This window comes from Bactrocera dorsalis, chromosome 3, assembly GCF_023373825.1.
Source record: "Bactrocera dorsalis isolate Fly_Bdor chromosome 3, ASM2337382v1, whole genome shotgun sequence".
Lineage (NCBI taxonomy): Eukaryota > Metazoa > Arthropoda > Insecta > Diptera > Tephritidae > Bactrocera > Bactrocera dorsalis.
Genome location: NC_064305.1, coordinates 16768508 through 16788479, shown reverse-complemented (window position 1 = coordinate 16788479; position 19972 = coordinate 16768508). Strand labels below are relative to the sequence as shown.

Here is a 19972-nt window from a genome sequence, read left to right as displayed (position 1 = left end):
AATTAACGTAAACTTATTCATAATTATGAATTAATTTTGTCTTAATTATATTAATTAAATTAATTTAATTTAAATTTGTCAGTTATTTTCGTAAAACGGATCTATTTTGGCTTCATGTGACACCTTATGAACTCTAATTAATTAATTAACGCGAACTTATATACAATTATTAATTAATTTTGTCTTAATTACATTAATTAAGTCTTGTTAATTAGTTTAGTAAGACTGATCTATTTTAGCTTCATGTGATAGCTCATGAACTGACATTAAGTAATTAACGTAAACTTATTCATAATTATGAATTAATTTTGTCTTAATTATATTAATTTAATTAATTTAATTTAAATTTGTTAGTTATTTTATCTATTTTGGCTTCATGCGACAGCTTATGTAGTTAAATTATTTAACTTATGTGAAATTATCTATAATTATTTATTAATTTTGTCTGAATTGCCTTAATTGAGTTATTTTATTTCAATATGGTTAATTAGATTAGTGGTTATTTTAGTAAAACGGATCTATTTTGGCTTCATGTGACAGCTTATGAACTCTAATTAATTAATTAACGCGAACTTATATACAATTATTAATTAATTTTGTCTTTATTATGTTAATTGAATTAGTTTAATTAAGTTTTCTTAATTAGTTTAGTAAGACTGATCCATTTTAGCTTCATGTGATAGCTCATGAACTGAAATTAAGTAATTAACGTAAACTTATTCATAATTATGAATTAATTTTGTCTTAATTATATTAATTAAATTAATTTAATTTAAATTTGTTAGTTATTTTATCTATTTTGGCTTAATGTGATAGCTTATGAAGTTAAATTAATTAACTTATGTGAAATTATCTATAATTATTTATTAATTTGGTCTGAATTGCGTTAATTGAGTTATTTTATTTCAATATTGCTAATTAGTTTAGTGGGTCCAATCTTATTTAAATTTTGAATTATTTTTTTTCAAGTACACTAATTAAATGAATTAAAGTTTTAACCTTATGTGACAGCTTTTTAACTGAAATTAATTAATTAACGTAATATTATTTATAAATAAAATTAATTTTGCCTTAATTATATTTATAAATTAATTTTTTAGTAAGTTTAATCTATGCCATCCTAAAAACTTATTATAATTATGAATTAATTTCTCTTTCATTACGCTAATTAATTAATAATAATTAGTTAATTTTATTTAAATTTTTTAATTAGTTTAGTAAGTCTAATATAATATATTTTAAGGCTAAAACAGCCCCTGAGAGCTTTTTAACTGAAATTAATTAATTAACGTAATCTTATTTATAATTATGAATTTTTTTTTTAATTACACTAATTAAATTAATTAATTTTTTGTTATATACTTTAGTAGATCTAATATGTTTTATTTTAATTAGCTAATTTTATTTAAAATTATAAAATAATTTTGGCTTAATTATATTTATAAATTAATTTAATTTTGTAAATTAGTTTATGTGAATTAATTTAATTAATTAATGTAATTTTGTTTTATATTTATTCATTTGTTATATTTATACATAATTAATCGTATTTATTACTGCTTCTTAAATTATTTAAATTACATTACTTAAATTAATTACATTACAAGTTATATTTATTAATTTATTGTATTTAGACCAAATTTAAGGTATATATTCTTCTTCAGTTATATTAATTAGTTAAGTGTAATTACCACTTTTTGGTAATTAAATAAATTTAATTTACTTTCAATTAAACTTCTTGTGAACTTATTAATTTTAATTAGTTTACTAAATTTTACTTCATTGGTTTATAAGAATTAGTTGATACTGAGACAATTTAACCTTTCTTCTTTGTAATTAAATTTAATTAATCTCAATTTTTTAACTTGTCTTAATCGCATATTAATTATATGAATTTAAATTAAAATTTACTAAAATACCTTATTCGAATTAATTTAATTAATTAATTTAATTTATTCTGTAATTAATTAACGTTATCTGATTCTAATAATTAAATTAATAAAATTAATTATTAATTAAATGAAATAAAATAAATTATTAATTAAATGAAATAAAATAAATTATTAATTAATTTAATTTAATTAATATTAAATCTTTTTTGTAATTAAATTAAATTAAATTAATCTTGGGTATTTTTATTACTTGTCTCAATCGCATATCAATGATGTCTATGAATTTAATTAACTTAAATATTTTACTTAATTAATTTAATTTAATTTATAAATTTTTTTGTTTTTTCTTAATTAACTTAATTTTCTTACGAAAAGGTAGCTAAAATTTTTGTAAAGAAATATTTGAGAATTTATTTTTTTTACGAAGAACAAAATTAAACTAAATTAATTATAATTAATTTTGATTTTAATAATGGATATTATTTAATACTTTTGTTATTGTTATAAATGAAATTAAAATTTATTTAAATACCTTATTTAATTATATTAATTTTATTTATTTCGTAATTAAATAAAATTAATTCTGAATAATTATAATTAATTATTTTTTTTTTTTTATATATTAAATTATTTAACATATCAAAAACGTATTTCTTTTTCAACATGAACTTAAAAAATCTTTAATTACAAATGTTTTTAATTAATTCGGATTTTAGTTATGAATATTAGTAGCTCAATAAGCTTTAAATTAATAGTATAAAAATTGAATAAATAAATTAATTGTTCCGAAATAATATATATAACACATTTTTACTTAACCAAATCCCTTAATATTTAAAATAAGATTATTTCATTTATTTCAATTTATTTGAAATTAAATTATTTATTTTAAATATATGCAATTTATCACAAAAATATTAAGTCGAAAAAATTTTCTGATCATCGATATAAAGACATACAAACAATTTATGTATATAAGCATCTAACATTTCCACAAATTAATTATGACTTTACTAATTTCTCTTGAATTTATTTTTCTCCCTTGCCAAATTTAGCGATGAGCAAGCCGATGTTGGACTCTCCAATTCCAACTTCACCGCAAGTTCCAATTCTAGTCTTTCCTCGGGTGGCGGCTCTGAGAGTCCCAGCACCTCAATGGAACAAATGGGTGGCGCCGGTGGTGCAACCGCCACCGCCACCGGCCATCCGATAACACATCACCACAGCATGCATGCCCACCACACCACACCGCACCATCACATGCACCAGCACAGCCATCAGGACTCGTTTCATGGCAGCATTGGTGGCGGCTCGATGAACACCAGCTTTTGGGGCAGCAGTTTTGGTGGCGTCGGCAGCGGACAGCCCGGACAGCGACAGTGGAATTTCGAGAGTGACGAGGAGGATGATCTCAACGAGGCCGATTGGAGTTCAAATGTCACGGCCGAACTATTGGCTGCGCTCACCGATGCGGAGAAAAAGCGACAGGAAATTATAAATGGTGAGTGACATGCACAGCATAATATGCATGCCATAACTTACACAACTAATCATTAAATTATATGTAATAATAAATTATTCCGTTACTTTTGCAGAAATTTACCAAACCGAGCGCAGTCACGTGCGCATTCTCAAACTATTGGAGCGTCTCTTCCTCTTACCGCTGCAGGATAGCAGTCTGCTTACGGCAGAACATTTATCGCTCCTCTTCCCGCCTGCATTACTCTCGCTGCGCGAAATTCACACAACCTTCGAACAACAATTGAAGCAACGTCGCGTCGAACACAATCACGTGGTCACACATATTGGCGATCTGCTATCCGGCATGTTCTTTGGCAAGTCAGGTGACGATTTGTGCCAATATGCGCAACAATTCTGTGCGCGTCAACAAATCGCATTGGAGGCGCTGAAGGAGAAACGTCGCAAGGACGAACAATTGCAGAAGTTATTGACTAAGGCCGAATCGCATAAGGCCTGTCGACGTCTGCAGTTGAAAGACTTGCTGCCGGCGGTGCTGCAGCGTCTGACCAAGTATCCGCTGCTCTTCGAAAATCTGTACAAAGTGACGATACGCGTGGTGCCCGATGACGTGTCCGAGGCGGAGGCTATACGGTGTGCGCTCGAGTCGTCGAAAAAGATACTCGTCGATGTAAATCAGGCTGTAAAGACCGCCGAAGACACGCACAAGTGAGTACTAATTGAATTTTTTTTTTGTAATTTTACAACAATGATATTTTTAACATTGCTTTTCGCCACTCTTGCAGATTGCAAAACATTCAGCGGAAATTGGACAAATCAACCTTCGACAAGGATGAATTTAAGGTGCGTCTTACTATAAATCTACACTCTAGTTTATATTCTATAATGATTTTCTTCTTTCTTTCATGCGCAGAATTTGGACTTAACGCAGTACCGTCTCATACATGACGGTAGCTTGACAATGAAAAAGAATCCCAGCATACAATTGCACGGTCTACTCTTCGAGGATATGATTGTGTTGCTAACCAAACAGGTACTTTTTGCACATTCAACTTTCTTCCCTCAACATAAATTAATTTATATGATTTTCTTCACCACATTCCAGGACGATAAATATTCGTTGAAATATTTGCATGCCCCACGCAACACTGAGGTCAATAATAAGCCCGTCAACCCCATTATGAGCATCGATTCAGAGACGCTGGTACGACAGGAAGCGGCCGACAAAAATTCATTCTTCTTGATTAAGACAAAAACATCACAAATGTTGGAGTTACGCGCACCAAGCAGTTCCGAGTGTAAAACGTGAGTACTTAGTTCTTTTTTCTTTATATAAAAATAGTGTTATTTATCTACGAAGACGTTCAAAAGTAGCGGCGTTTGAATATAGCGGTTTGTTCTTACCTCTTTTTAAAAGTCGGTACTTTCAAAATCACTTTATTGTATTGAATATAGTTGGAAAAACATCAGAGCAACTTCCACGTATTTTAGAAAATATTGAAGCATGCGTTATTTGATTATATCTTTAGGTTACGTTTGATAGTGAAAGTTATATGCATAGAATTCTTGTATATATTTGTCAATCCAATTAAAAAAACAAAAAATTAAATTTATAAAAAAAAATCAACTTTGTAAAAAATAGGAAATTTGGGAATAAGGAACTTTTTTCGAAGAAAAATTAGCAACAACTTAGCTTATGGGAGGGTAATGTTTCAAAGCCAAAAAAAGGATATATTTGTGTTTTTTGCGGCGATATAAGTAATATAATTTTATTAAATTTAATGGCATATCATTGTACAACTTTTTAAGTATATTAGACAAAATTTGCAATGAAAAATATTAAAAAATAAGCCTGTGACGGTGAATCTCCAGAAGCACCTTGAAAAAAACTCGTTATATATAACTCGTTACCGGATCATCTGAAACAAAAAGAAATTATATGCGTTTTAAAGGTGATGTATTTCTCGAGGTAATTAGAAAGAGTTTTTTTTTGTTGTTTTCTTCTATTTTTTTTTCTATTTTTTGCAGCATTTAAATCTAATTTTCGAAAGAATCGGTTCAGTAGATTTAGAGTTCTAATGTTCACGAACTTCAAAATTAACGTTTTCGAGAAAATCGATTTGAAGTTGGACTAAAATTGACTCAAAATTTGTAGACAACATTCTTGACATATTGGTCGTTTAGAAAAAAAAAATAAATAAAAAAATAAATTAAAAAAAAATTAAACCTTACCTCCCCCTTATGTCATTTTGAAAAAAAAAATTTCAAATTTATAAAAAAATGCTAATTTATAAAAAAAGATTCAAATTTATAAAAAAAATACAAATTTATAAAAAAGAAAAAGTTTAGAAATCAAGAATATTTTTCTCCGAAAATTATGCTTATACTTTTCAAAATGTTTTATAAAAAAAATAATAATTTTACGCCGAAAATATTCAACAACACTTCACTTAACTTGGCTTATATTATTTTTGCAAACAAAATCTCACATTAAAAAAAGAATAGTAATTTTAGAAGTCAGAAATTTTTTTACCGAAAAATATACAGAAACTAATTTGTTCCAAATTAATTTTAAAATTTGTCGTATAAAGAAAAGTAAAAAGTATTTTTACGACGAAAAATATGCAGCAAAAGCCTAAGCCCAAGCTTTAGGGATTTTATTCACATCTTGAATGCTTTTTTTTGAAAACTTAGACTTTATGTATAATTCTCAATCGACTTTCAACGATTTAATGTATTTCAGAAATTCAGAATTATATAAATTTTTATTCAAAACGCAAAGATAATTTTTAAAATTTGTTGCCAAGTATTCCAATTGACAAAATATTGTTTTATTTTTTAAAATGTCAGGCTTTTTTTATATTTTTTTTTTTTACAAAATTTTGAAAAATATTTTTTTAAATAAAAATTTAGAAATTGTTTTCAAATTTTTTTCCAAAACTTTGAAATTACTTATGGTTACAATTAATTTTTTTTCTCAAAATATTTAAATTGGTTTTTGGCTTTATTGCTTTAAATAGTAAACAAACCAAATCAACTAGTTTTTCTAAATATCCAATTGAGAAAATATGGTTTTATATTTTAGTTAATGTCAGGATTTTTTTATTTTTTACAAAATTTTGAAAAATATTGTTATTTTTTTAAATAAAACTTTAAGATTTTTTTTTTATTTTTTCTTCCAAAATGTTTAAATTACGTATTGTTGCAATTAAATTTTTTATTTTTCTAAAAATACCTTAAATTTGTTTTTGACTTCATTGCTTTAAATATTAATACCAAATCAACTATTATTTCTAAATATCCGCTCTCCGCTTACGATTTAAGAAAATTCACGCACGGCAATGCAAGGCAGCCACACCGCAGTTGACATTGCCGTTTTTTCACAAATATCTACGTACTTAGGAATATATGTATGTACATGTGGAAATTGTATGTATTTATATAAGTGTAGATATAATAATATATTTTTCACAAATAACTCGCGTGCGCATTCAGCTTGCATGCCAAACAATTCACCTGTCAGCGGCGCAATTAAGTGCGTCACAAAAATGGTTATTTTCTTTATTACCTCAAATGGCTAAGCAATCGTATAATTTACGCACTTTCCGTGAAATTTGCGGTTGAATGTAAATAACGGTTTGTGGGTAATATTTATGTGATAGCCTATAAAATACTGGAAAATATTTTCAATGCAATTATTATTGTTTTTGCCTATTTTTATTTATTAGTATTTATATTTTTCTTTTTTACTTCATTTATTTTTATACCCTGAACTACAACCTGTTTTGTACCTTAGTTTCTGAGATAACGATATGAAATTTTGTACATGTCTTTTACTACCCAAGCCGCTGCTTATTTGTCGAAATCGTTGATATCAGGCCACTATAACATATAGCTGTCATACAAACTGAACCATGAAAATTAAGTTTTTATATGAAAAACTTTTTTGTTTGTCGAGATATCTTCAGGAAATTGGGCATAAGTTATTTTCGGACAAAATGATATAATTTTCAAAAAAATTGTTCAGATCGGACGACTATAGCATATAGCTGCCATACAAAGTGAACGATCAAAATCAGGTACTTGTATGGAAAACTTTTTTATTTGTCAGGTTATCTTCATAAAATTTGACATGAATTATTATCCGACAAAACGCTAACATTTGTAAAGAAATTGTTCAGATCGAACTAATATATCATATAGCTGCCCCACAAACGTATCTATCAAAGTTAAGCAAGATATTTTTATACTATTTTGTACTATAGGAAATATAACTGTGAAGGGTGTAATATTTTTGCTGCAGTCGAGGTTAACGTTCTTCCTTTTTTTGTTTTTGTTCTAAGTATTGTTATTATTTTCTTTTTTTTCTGACATTGAAATGTCGAAATGCAACATACATTTGGCATTTATTGAAATTGACTAGAACTAAAATATTAATGAGCATAACGTTTTCCGCTTAGGTCGTCCAACGAGTGGATTTATGTGTATAATATATTTAAAATATATTTGTGTATATTTAAAATATATTTATGCATAGTTACTATAATATATAATACTTATATGGCTTTCCTTGCCTGCACATAATTTTTGTTGATATTTTTCATTGCCGCAATGCGTCAAAATTCCTTCACTTTGTATTTTTACCAGATATGCATATGCAAATGTACATTTCCCTACAGATTCTCTACATTTCTTCCGCTACGCCGTTGTTTTATAACGCATGCCAATAATGCCAATTGTGCGACTTGCATTATTGCATGCTACTCCCAACCTATTAGCCAATGTTTATTAGTAAGGCGAAGTGACTTGAAAGTGGTGAGTTGCAAATTGACCTTCACATGCCATACAAATTACAATTTTTTTTATTTTATTTTGCGTTATGCCTGGTTTCACCCTTTCAGCACTTGGCGCGTCATGGCGTATGAGTTACCTTTAATTACCCAACACGCTGCCACATTACTCATACGCACGGCCGACACGTCTACAGCACTTTGTTATGCAGCGTGTTTGCTGTATGCCATCAAATGTGGTGTCCCACGTCATTACATACAAACTGGCCATACAAAATTTTTATTCCTTGTGATTTTTCCGGCAAATAATTTGACGGCACTGTCGCTGTCATAACAGTTCAAATTAAGCTGCTGGTTTGAAATTAAGAAATTAAGGTGCTAAATGCATGCAACCGGCAGAAAACACGAATACACGGGGCGCAAATCGTTTTCCTATATTTATTTAAATTTTCCTGCTGTCATTAGCGCAATTTGAGATATTTTATGACAATACATTTATGTCTTGGAGTGTGTAATTGCTTTGAGGAATTTCGTTAATCACTACAAAAGTCAATTACAATTATGTATTTGCATATGTCGGCATATGTAAACTCATTTATAACGCACCGTTGCACTCATATATCACCGGCAGCGTTGAAGGTTGCTGGTGGCAATAATTCCTGGCGCGCTTATTTAAGCAGCAAAGTGCCCGGCTGACAGCTCTTTTGTGGCGATTATTCTGCCTACATACATACTGATGATGTATTGCGTCTGTATGTATGTTTGTCGTGGCTTGTTTGCTTGGCATCTACGCTGGACCTGCCGCTGACTTGCCGCTACCCACCATTTACATACAATATGTTTGTAATTGGTATGTTTATGTGGATGTCTGCATATAAAGATGTATGTCTGTATGTAAGCTTGTATAGATGTACATACAGATGTATGTAAGCAGTGTCTAGGCCAATAAAGAAGAATAAGTATGTATGCATATATTTACGTTTGCATACTTTTCCTTGTTCCATTTCTTGTAGCAGCGCCGCGCCTGTTTCGCTGTCTATTTTGTTGCTTAATTTGCTGCCCATTGTTATTGGCTACTTTTGTCATTGCTCTAGAAAATATATTTGTATGCTAATATCCACAGGGTCAAAGTTCTAGCGGCGTAGCATATTTTGTAAACAACTTAAAGCTTTTTCCATTCATTCATTCTGTGCTCGCCGCATTTCGGGAAATTACGCTTAGCGTGCTGATCTACCGCTCTGATAAGAGTTAATTGTTTATTCAGAACTTGGAAATGCTGTACATAGTTTTGTTTGTAGTTTACGAAAACTTGGCACAATGATAACGTTTGTGTAAATTTGGATTTTTTTTGAGTAAAAAATGCAGAAATATAGAGTTTGAATGCTAATGAATGAAGATTTTAGAAAAAATAAGGTGTATTTTCTTTTACTGTTTAATTTTATTAAACTTTTTTTATTATAAAATTCTTTTATATATAAATTTTTTTTTATTTTTTATTTATTATTTTTTATTTATTTTTATTTAAAAAAAAAATTTTTATGAAAATTTATTTTTTATTAAAATTTTTTTTTTATTTAAATTTTTATTTTTATTTTTCTTTTATTTTTTTATTATTACTTTTTATTATAATTATTTTTTTGTTATAATTATTTAGAATTATTATTATAAACTTAAGGTTTTATACCTTTAGCAAAAAAATGAACATATTTTTGAAACTTTTTTATTTTTTTATGAAACTTAATTTTTTTTGGATGTTTTCCCAAAACAAAAATTATTATTTAAATTAGTAATTTTTCAACAATTTTTGTATTAATTATTTAATTTTATTAATTTTTTTTTTTATTTTTAAATGTTTTTATACATTTTTTTATATTCACTTTTTTTTTTGAATTCATACCAAAAAACAATTAAACTATATACGCACATATTTTTATTGTTTACTTTTTTTTAATTTTTTGTAAATAAATTATGTTTTTTAATCGATTTTTTTTAACTATTTAACTTTATGGAACTATTTTTTTATTATGAAGTTCTTTTAATTATTAATAAAAAAATTTATAAAACTAAAGTTTTTGATCTTTTTATTATGAATTTTTTTTTATAAAATTTAATTTTTAATTTTATTAAATGAACTATTGTTTTTTAATTATATATTTATTTTTATTTTTTGTTTAATTATTTTTTTTTTAATTTTTTGTTTAATTATTTTTTTATTTTTATTTATTGTTTAATTATTTTTTTTATTTTTTTTTATTTTTTTTTATTTTTTTTTATTGTTCAGTTATTTCATTGTATTAATTCAATTATTTTTTTTATATTTTTTTTTTTATTATTTTTTTTGATTTTTTGTTTAATTATTTTTTTTGATTTTGTTTTTAATTATTTTTTATTTTTTTAATTATTTATTTTTATATTTTTTTTAGAGTTTGTATAAAATTATTCACATTTACATATTTTGTTTTAAATGCAAAATTCACAAGGAATAATTACTAAAAATAAGTCCAGCACCCGGTTTGACCGTTATAATCAATTTTCGGAAATTTATTATGTACTTATAAAAACTAAAAATCCATTCATAGTTTGTAACATATTTATTTTATGAAAACAAAATATTCATTAGAGATATTTTTAAATTTCTTTTAGTTTAACAATTTTTAAAATTTAAAAGTTACAAAAATTATAATAAATTTTATTTGTATTTTTAACTAGTTCACTTGCTTAAAATAGAGTTTTATAAAATTTTTAAATTATTTTTTTATGATATAAATATTTATAGAATTCAAAAATAAAAAAAAATATAATAAACTTATTCATATTAAATATAAATTTAAAAATAAATTTATTATTTTAAAACAGATTTTTATAAAAATTTTAAAATATTTTTTATGATGTAAATTTTTCAGTTATGATTTTTGAATCGGCTTTATAATATTTTATTATTTGAATTAATTTTAAATATTTTTTATTTATCTTTTATTATTTTTTATTAATATTTCTTATTTTAACTTTTATTAAATATAGTTTTTTTACATTTAATTTTTATAAAACTTTAAAACTCAAAAAATATAAATTTATTGATATTTTTGAACATTTTTAATTATTATTTAATTATATAAAAAAAAAAATATATAATTTTTAAACCATTTTTTTTCTAATATAAATATTTATAATTTTCAAAAAAAATAATAATAAATAAATAAATAAATTTTTCATATAAAAAATATGAACAAATTTAGTTCATTAAAACAAAATATTTTAATATGTTATATAATATAACTGATTTACGCAAGTTTTAACTGCCCAAGTAGCAATGCATCACGTTCTCTGCCTTCCCTTCTCCATTTTTTGCGCATAAATAAACGCAAAGTAAACGCAAACGTTATTTTCCTCACGCATTCTAATACGCTCGCAATTCAACTTCAATTTTACCTAATTTGGTATTGAAATTAAATGATTTTTGTTTTCTACAAAGCGAAATCAAGTGCACTGTAATAATTTCCTTATGTGGGGTGTTGCTCAAAGCCGCGCTGTTTTTTTTCTACTGATGACAAATGACAAAACATCAATTTAAACAAAAAATATAAATGAAAGTTTAAGTAAAAAAATTAATTGCATTTAATTTCGATTAGCGCAAAACAAAGCGCAGCCGAGCGATCAACAGTGCAGTGGGAAATTATCTATGACAAAAGGTTATGATAGACAATGTATGTAGTATATGTATATATGTATGTACGTATGTATGTATGTATTATAATATACATAAATAGGTACATACATACATATGTATATACATGTAAAATATTTTTTATGTCTAAAGGTTTACTAGATTTTAACCAAAAAATATTTTGAATTATTTCCAAAAATCTGGCAATCTTAAAATTTAATAAATTTAATTTAATTAAAATTACAGTAAAATATTTATTTATATACAAATGGCACTACTTTTTTAATTTTTTTTTTCAAAAAATCTGGTAACTCTGAAAACTTAAAATTAATGCAAAGTGTCTTTTATACAAATGTGCACTACGTTTGCACTAAAAATAAATTTCCAAAAATCTGGCAACCTTAAAATGTAGTAAATTTAATTTAATTTAAATTACAGTAAAATATTTATTTTTATACAAATGACACTACTTTTTAAATTTTTTTTTCAAAAAATGTGGCAACTCTAAAAATGTAAAATTAATGCAAAGTGTTGTTTATACAAATGTGTTATACGTTTGCACTAAAAATAAAAATAGCTGTTTAATTATTCCTAAAAATCTGGCAACCCTAAAATGTTCAAATTAATGTTTTTTTTCATGTAAAAAACTAAACATGTAAAAAACTAAACTGCTCACTTGGCGCATTCGGCGGGTGATTAGCGGGTGCTGCGCTGCAGTCTAAAGCTTCGAACGCTCATTTGTAATTTACAAAATAAATCAAATTTAAGGTTAAATTGCCTTTAAAACGACAATCGAAGCGACACTTGAAATATATGCACATTTATTTAACGACACGAATGATTGATTGTCGCACAGCATCGTAAATAAGACATATGCACTTGAGTATTTATAAGCATGCATATGTATGTATGTATATAATCATTTGTATTTATGTATATACATATGTTTGTGTGCTACAAGTTTATTTACTGGCACGTATTTTTGCCGGTCAGAAAACGTGTGCTCTTGTCTGACAAAGGAGTGCTTGTGTATTTTAAGACAAGAAAAAACTAACGAAAATCTGTTTCCTCCAAATAAACGTTGACACTTCAAATTGAAATGTATTCATTGGGCTCATTGACATGTGTTTGGGCGGCAAAAAGCGAAAAATAATGAACGTACAAAATTTTTCGTTGAAATTTATTAATTAAGTAATTGTTGTTAAGTAGCTTAATTTTTTTTTGAATGTTTTTTGTTTTTAATTTTAATTATGTGTTATTATTTTTTTCTTAATTTTTTCGTTTTTAATTTTTTTTTTTGTTTTTTATATAATTTTAAGCTTTTTAAAATTTTTTGTAATATTTTAAATAATTAGATAATTAAATTTTGGTTTCGATTTTTGTATCAAGTTCATAATATTTTATTTTTCTTGTATTTGTTTTTAAAATATCTCGTCATTTTTTTAATATTTTATATATTATTCTTTATTTTGGACTTATGTGTAGTACTCCTTTGAAAGTTTTTTTAAGTGTTTGAATTTTTTTTTTAATTTTTTGATTTTTGTTTTTAAATTTTTTGAATTTTTTTTTTAATTTTTTTTAATTTTTTTTTATTCTTTTTAATTTTTTTTTAATTTTAAAAATTTTTTTTTTTATTTTTTTAATATTTTTCGAATTATATTTTTTGATTTTTACGCTTCAAATCTTAAGAAGATTACATTTGGGTTTAATCATTTTTTTTGTATAATTTTTTTTTTATATTTTCAATTAATTAAAATTTTAGTTATGATTTTTGAATCAGCTTTATAATATTTTATTATTTGATTTAATTTTAAATATTTTTTTAGTTATCTTTTATTATTTTTTATTAATATTTCTTATTTTAACTTTTATTAAATATAGTTTTTTTTACATTCAAAGAGTATTATATCTTGTTTTTGACTTTTATTTTTCGTCATTAATTAATATTTTGTTTAAATTTTCTCCGTCTTTTGTTATGTACAATATTATTTTCGTTAGATTTATGTTTAATAATTTGTAAATGTTTTTTTTTTTAATTTTTTTTAGTATTTTGTAAATTTTTTAAAATTGTTTTTAATTTTTTTTATTTATTTTAATTTTTTTATTTATTTTAATTTTTTTTTTTTAATTTTAATTTTTTTTTTATTTAATTTTTATTTAATTTTAATTTATTTTATTTTAGTTATGATTTTTGATAATATTTTATTATTTAAATTAATTTTAAATATTTAATTTTAATTTATTTTATTTTATTTTTTTTTTTTTAATTTTAATTTTAATTTATTTTATTTTATTTTTTTATTTTATTTTATTTTGGTTCAAATTTTCCCTGTTTTTTTATTTTTAGTTTATAATTTTTTAAATATGTTGTATATTTAAAATTTTTTTCTAATATTGTTCTAATGTATTTAAATGTTTTTTTCGTTTTTTTAATTTTTTTCTTTTATTTTTTGTTTAAATTAAATTTTTTTCTAAATTTTTTTATGTACATATTAATTTTGTTAGATGTACATATGTTTAATAATTTTTAAAGTTTTTTTTATTTTTTTTTTAATTTTTCTTTCATTACTTTTAATTTTTTTTTATATTTTTATTTTTTTTTTTTTAATATTTTTTATTTTTTTTTTAATATTTTTTTATTTTTTTAAATATTTTTTTTTATTTTTTTTTATTATTTTTAATTTTATTTTTTTAAATATTTTTTTTAATATTTTAAATTTTTTCTTCTTTTTTCATGTCTAAATATTTTTCCCTTTTCACATTTGCTTCTTTGAACGAATCTTCCTTTTTTGTGCTGTTTAAGTTGAATGTCATTTCATTGTATTGCTTCCGCTGGCAGCGCGAGATTGTAATCTCAAAGGTACTTGCTGTGAACTTGAGTCATTAATATTAAGATATTCAAGCTTTTAAAAGCCGCCAATCTGTATTCCAGTTAATTTTTTTTTTTTTTTTGTCGCGAGAATTCTATAACTGCCCAAAGATACATATTTCCATAACACAAAAACTGGGTAAGGTGAAACAACTCACAAGCACTAAAGTGAAAAGAATATCCAGCATAAATTTGAGATTTTCGCCTTTCGGCATAAAATTCAATTGTAAGTTAGCTGAACTTATGAACTCAAATTTCTAAAACTGACTGGTAAAGAAAAAAACTATGAACCTGTTGTTGCCTGATATTTATTTAGCCAGCGTTTGAACCGATTTGACGTCACAAATTGCGGCGCGTAATTAAAGTACGCCATTCACGTATTCCTCAACATTTCTTCGAGGTCATTTGGTCGCATGTTTTCTTTTACGCTTTTCTTAGTACCACAGCAATTCAAGTTCAATAACTTTTTCGATATTTAACTGTTCATTTCATATTTGTTTTTCGCTTCACGCACCCGATGCTTAAGCAATGAGTTTTCTGCGTGCTCAGTTGCTACATTTCGTGGAAATTTTATCGATTTAATCTCGCCGAAAAGTTGCTGGGAAATAAGTTTGTGTATTATACGCACGTTTTGTTCGTGGATATAAACTTTGAGCGCTGCTTAAATGAATTTCATGCTGGTTGCTGCGCCTAAAAGCACCCCTCTTAATTTCCGTGTAGTTAAACTTGCTTAAGCTTGAGCTGAGTGTATTTAATTCCACAACCATTTGGTTAATGCGGCACACTTTTTGGCTACACTCGTTTTCCCTTCCCTTTGTAAGGTAGGCGCGTTGCGTTGCCTTGTTGGTTAACCATGTATTTATTTTTATAATTCCTTTGAAATTCTAAGACTTCCTCCGAATGATTTGTATAAATATTGACAAATTAATTTTCTAATTTCACGCTCCATTACCAGCGGCAACGTTGGGGCGTTGGAGTGCTATACACACACTTATGGAATTATTGCTTTTTGTTGCGGAATGAGTAGCTTGCTTTCAAAGAAATTGTGATAGACACAAATTACAGTTATGTACATTCGAGTATATGTATATAAATTTTCACTGCGAGGTTTCTCCTATCCGAATACGAGTTTTCTGACACGTTTGAATAGTTTTACTCAAACTATCTGAGTGTTGCCAACCATTTTAAATTTTAATAAATTAATTTTATATATAAATAAATTAAAGAGTACTTGGATGAAAATAATTGTCAGAGTTGCCACTTTATTAAAAGAAAAATATTCGAAAAACAGCAGAGAGTTGTTAAGAGTTTAATTTTTTTTAAATATGAAGTGATAAGAAATTATACATATTTTACACAAAAATTAAAAACACTTAGTTAAAAAACAGAGTTGCCACCTTTTTATGAAAAGAAAAAGAATTATACTACGCACTATACGCTACACAGTTTATAAAAATTATTAAATATTCATATATACGAATATATTTTTCTGAAATTTTTTAATAGCTTTACCGAAACTAGCACAGTGTTGCCACCCATTTTAAATTTTAATATGTAAATATTGAACTTATTAGGCATTAAAGGTATTTTACAAATAAATTAAGGAACACCAAAATAAAAAAAACGCACCAGAGTTGCCACCTTATCAAAGGAAAAAAATAGAAAAATACAAAAAAGTTTTCTAAATATGCCCTGAAATGAAGTGCGGCGTGTTTTACAAATAAATTAAAAATAGAGTTGCCACCTTTTTTAAAAATGTTTTTAATTTTTTTATATATCGATAAAAAATATAGTTGTTATATTTTTTATTTTTTTTTATTTTAAAAATTTAAAAAAATCTATATTTTAAGCCACTCTATACGCACAAGTTTCCACAATCTTCTGGTATTTTTCTCAAAAAAAATTTAAATTAATTAATCAAGTGAGTCTGTCAGTAAAAATAAAATGGCAAATAAAGTCATGCAATTTTATTTTTAAAACAATTACACACAATTTACAATAAACAATTATAAATTGCACGCTCTGAAATTTGGCGTTATTTCCGGCAAACGTGAACGCTTCCTTTGTATATTTTCATTTCACACTTTATTAGCCCTTGCATTTGGAAAGTGTCACGTAGCAGCCAAGGCTTGAGATTAGTCATGAAATATTCGCTGGAAATACTGCTTTTGCGCCAAAGAAAATAAACATTAGTACAAAAATAACAAATATCGAAAAGTAAAAAAAATATTGTGCGAAGCTAATATCACATTGAACTCAGCAGTCAGCTTCAGAGCAAGGGTTAAGGCAACAAACGCATTAAGTATTTGGTCATAAGTGCATGTGTGCATCGTACTAAGGGTTAGCACTTAGAGCTAAAAGTGACAAGAAATGTGAGATTAACGATTAATTTATCTCTGATGCTCCATTTCTATATATTTTTCCTCTTTGAATATCCATATTTTATTATATTTATTTTTTAATATTTTCTCTATGCTTGCTTTATGCTCACAGCTTAAGTTACTTTAGTTGACATAAAGCATGTATTAAAGTTCTTGTATGTGCATCAGTTTCATAGCCAATAAGCCACTCAACATCTACATACATACGTTCACAATAATTTGTTTACAAACAATTCTACTACGCATTCTACTTTGTTGTTGCGCGCCACCACCTGGCGACCCGTACGCACGCCATTCAATGAACCCACTCAAGCGCTAATGCCACTCATCAGTCGCACTTCCATGGCGCACATACATTAATATTTATATGATATGAGATATAAATATATAGTATATAAATATATGTGTGCATATGTGTTAATGCTTGTATGTTTGAGCATGCTCCCACGTTCCATGCATGCGTTTACGAAAACAGCGGTCAAATTGATGAGGTGGTTATGTGTGTGTCTTTGTTTTACTTTTCTTTTATTTTTTTTTTTTTTGATTTCTTTTTTTATGCTTCTCACATATTTTTGGGTTTAATAATATTACTCATTCACTCTTGCAATTTTTTTTAATTGTTAAATTGCTCATTTGGCAGTTTAAATGCCCAAACATGTAATATCCTTCGTGGGAGGCTGTATACTCAATTGCTCCCATACAAACTGAACGCTAGGAATCAAGTGCTTGTAAGGAAAATTTTTTCATTTGACAAGATATCTTCATGAAATTTGGTATGAATTATTTTCGAAAGCAACGCTGCGATATCCCAAGAAATTATTCAAATCGGATTACTATAGCATATAGCTGCCATACAAACTGAACGATCTAAATTGAGTTCATGTATAAAAACTTTTTTATTAGCAGAGATATCTTCATGAAATTTGGCATAGATTTTTGCCCTAAGCAATGCTATAATATCCAAAGAAATCTTTGAGATCGAACAGCTATAACATATAGCTGCCATACAAACTGAACGATCAAATTCTTGTTTTTGTATGGAAAACTTTTTTATTTAATGAGATATATTCACGAAATTTGGCATGGAGTGTTTCCCTGGGCAGCGCTACGATATCCAAAGAAATCGTTCAAATCGGCTCAGTATAGCATATAGCTGTCATACAAATTGATTGACCAAAATCACGTTCTTGTGAGGGAAACTTGAACTTGTGAAGTCTATTCATCCAAAGTTAAAGTTTTTTCTTGTTTTTTTTTCAATTTTTTCGTTTTTTTTATTTTTTTTTTTTAATTTTTTTTAATTTTTTTTTTTTAATTTTTTTTTATTTATTTTTTTTTATATTTTTTATTTATTTTTTTTTTTTAATTTTTTTTTATTTCTTTTTTAACATTTTTTTAATTTTCTTTATTTTTAATTCTCAACTTGTTACATCAAAGTCTCATTAACCATCATATGCTAATAGTCTAAAGACTGATGTAAAAGTTGCCAAAATTTTTCGTCAAACAAAAAATTTCTACCCTCACAACAGCGCAACTTTATATAAGCAATTTAATGCTGTTTAAGCTTTTCCTTTCCTTTTTTAATACACCTACACTGGAGCTTATTTTCCATAACAACGCTTACGGAACCTGGCAAATTGTATTTACTTTAAACACTTCCTCAGCCATTACGCAACTTTTGGATATTTTGACTGAATACTGTCATAATAACATTCTAACGGTTTTGCTTGTCATAACTTTTCTGCATACACCCACATGTTTGTTTGTATGTAAATTTCGCTTCTCAACGATTCTGCTTGTTTTTGCTGTTTGCTTTTATTGCTTTTGTTTCTGTGTAACCACGAATCACCCCACCGTTATAAGCGTTCAAGTGTCTTAAGTGGAAAATAATTAGCTTCTGCTCAGTCACCAAAAATCCCCGCCGCAACCAGGGTCCAACAGCATCAACGAATCCATTTGTTTAACCCGCCCACCAAGCAATCCGTTTCTTTAACGCGCCCACGTGGTTGTATATACATATGTATGTATGTCCATATAGGTTTGTATTTGCAACACAATCACTGGGACTTAGTCAGTTTTTCCAATGAATGCGCCTACGGACCTAAAAACAATAATTGAAATAATTTTTTGTTACGTGTTCAACTCTTCACTTCGTTTTCGATTTGGTAACCCTGCTTTGAGGGGATTTATTTTGCGTAAAGAAAAATCATTAGAAATTATTTAATTACGCATAACAGTTCTGAGTGCTGGTGATATGAAACGAACAATCAAATGTGGCAAAAATAATTACAAACCTTCAATTTCCATGCACTTCTTCGCTCTTCGACTGCCCTTGCCGCCTTTCTCTGCCACCTTCGTGTTTTCGCTTTCGCACACAAAATTGGTGATTTTGGAGACTAACGAGCAATTGAATGCCCCAAATACGATAATCTCGTGGGCGTTTGCTGGAATTAATAGATTTTGTAACAACGGCTAGGAGGCATTTATTGTAATGTAAATATTTCAAGAAATCTATAATTTCTGCTGAGTATTTACCGATTTGCTTTGAAAAGTGAAATAAATTTATTGTCTGCTTATATAAACTTATATCTATTATATTGCTTATTTCTATTACATCACTTACTTATTTCTATTGTGTGAAATTTGCGTGTTTCAAGCACAATTCACTGTTCAACTTTCATAAGTAGCCAATGCGTATACGTAACATACGAAGGCTTACGCTTCTTTGGTGATAACAAAAGGTTACTCATACGACATGTACAGCACATTTGCTAGGCAACACGTTGAGTATATGTATGTATGTTAATGCAGATAGAGTTTCTCTTTTCTTTTTGTGTTTTTACTTTATTCTTTATGTGTTTTCACTTTCTTACATTCAATTGAATCGGAATTTCTGTGGT

At 26.4% G+C, this 19972-nt stretch overlaps 1 protein-coding gene across 4 annotated transcripts in view; it reads left to right on the top strand.

Annotated features, from left to right (window-relative positions):
• LOC105226277 (uncharacterized) overlaps window positions 1–19972 on the top strand; it is a 314083-nt gene that overhangs the window by 248027 nt on the left and 46084 nt on the right. For all 4 annotated transcript variants that reach the window (XM_049452483.1, XM_049452485.1, XM_049452482.1 and 1 more), the window contains 5 exons: window positions 2948–3393; window positions 3488–4079; window positions 4157–4214; window positions 4285–4404; window positions 4477–4676. In XM_049452483.1, coding sequence (XP_049308440.1) covers window positions 2948–3393; window positions 3488–4079; window positions 4157–4214; window positions 4285–4404; window positions 4477–4676 — 1416 coding nt within the window. The remainder of the gene's footprint in view (window positions 1–2947; window positions 3394–3487; window positions 4080–4156; window positions 4215–4284; window positions 4405–4476; window positions 4677–19972) is intronic.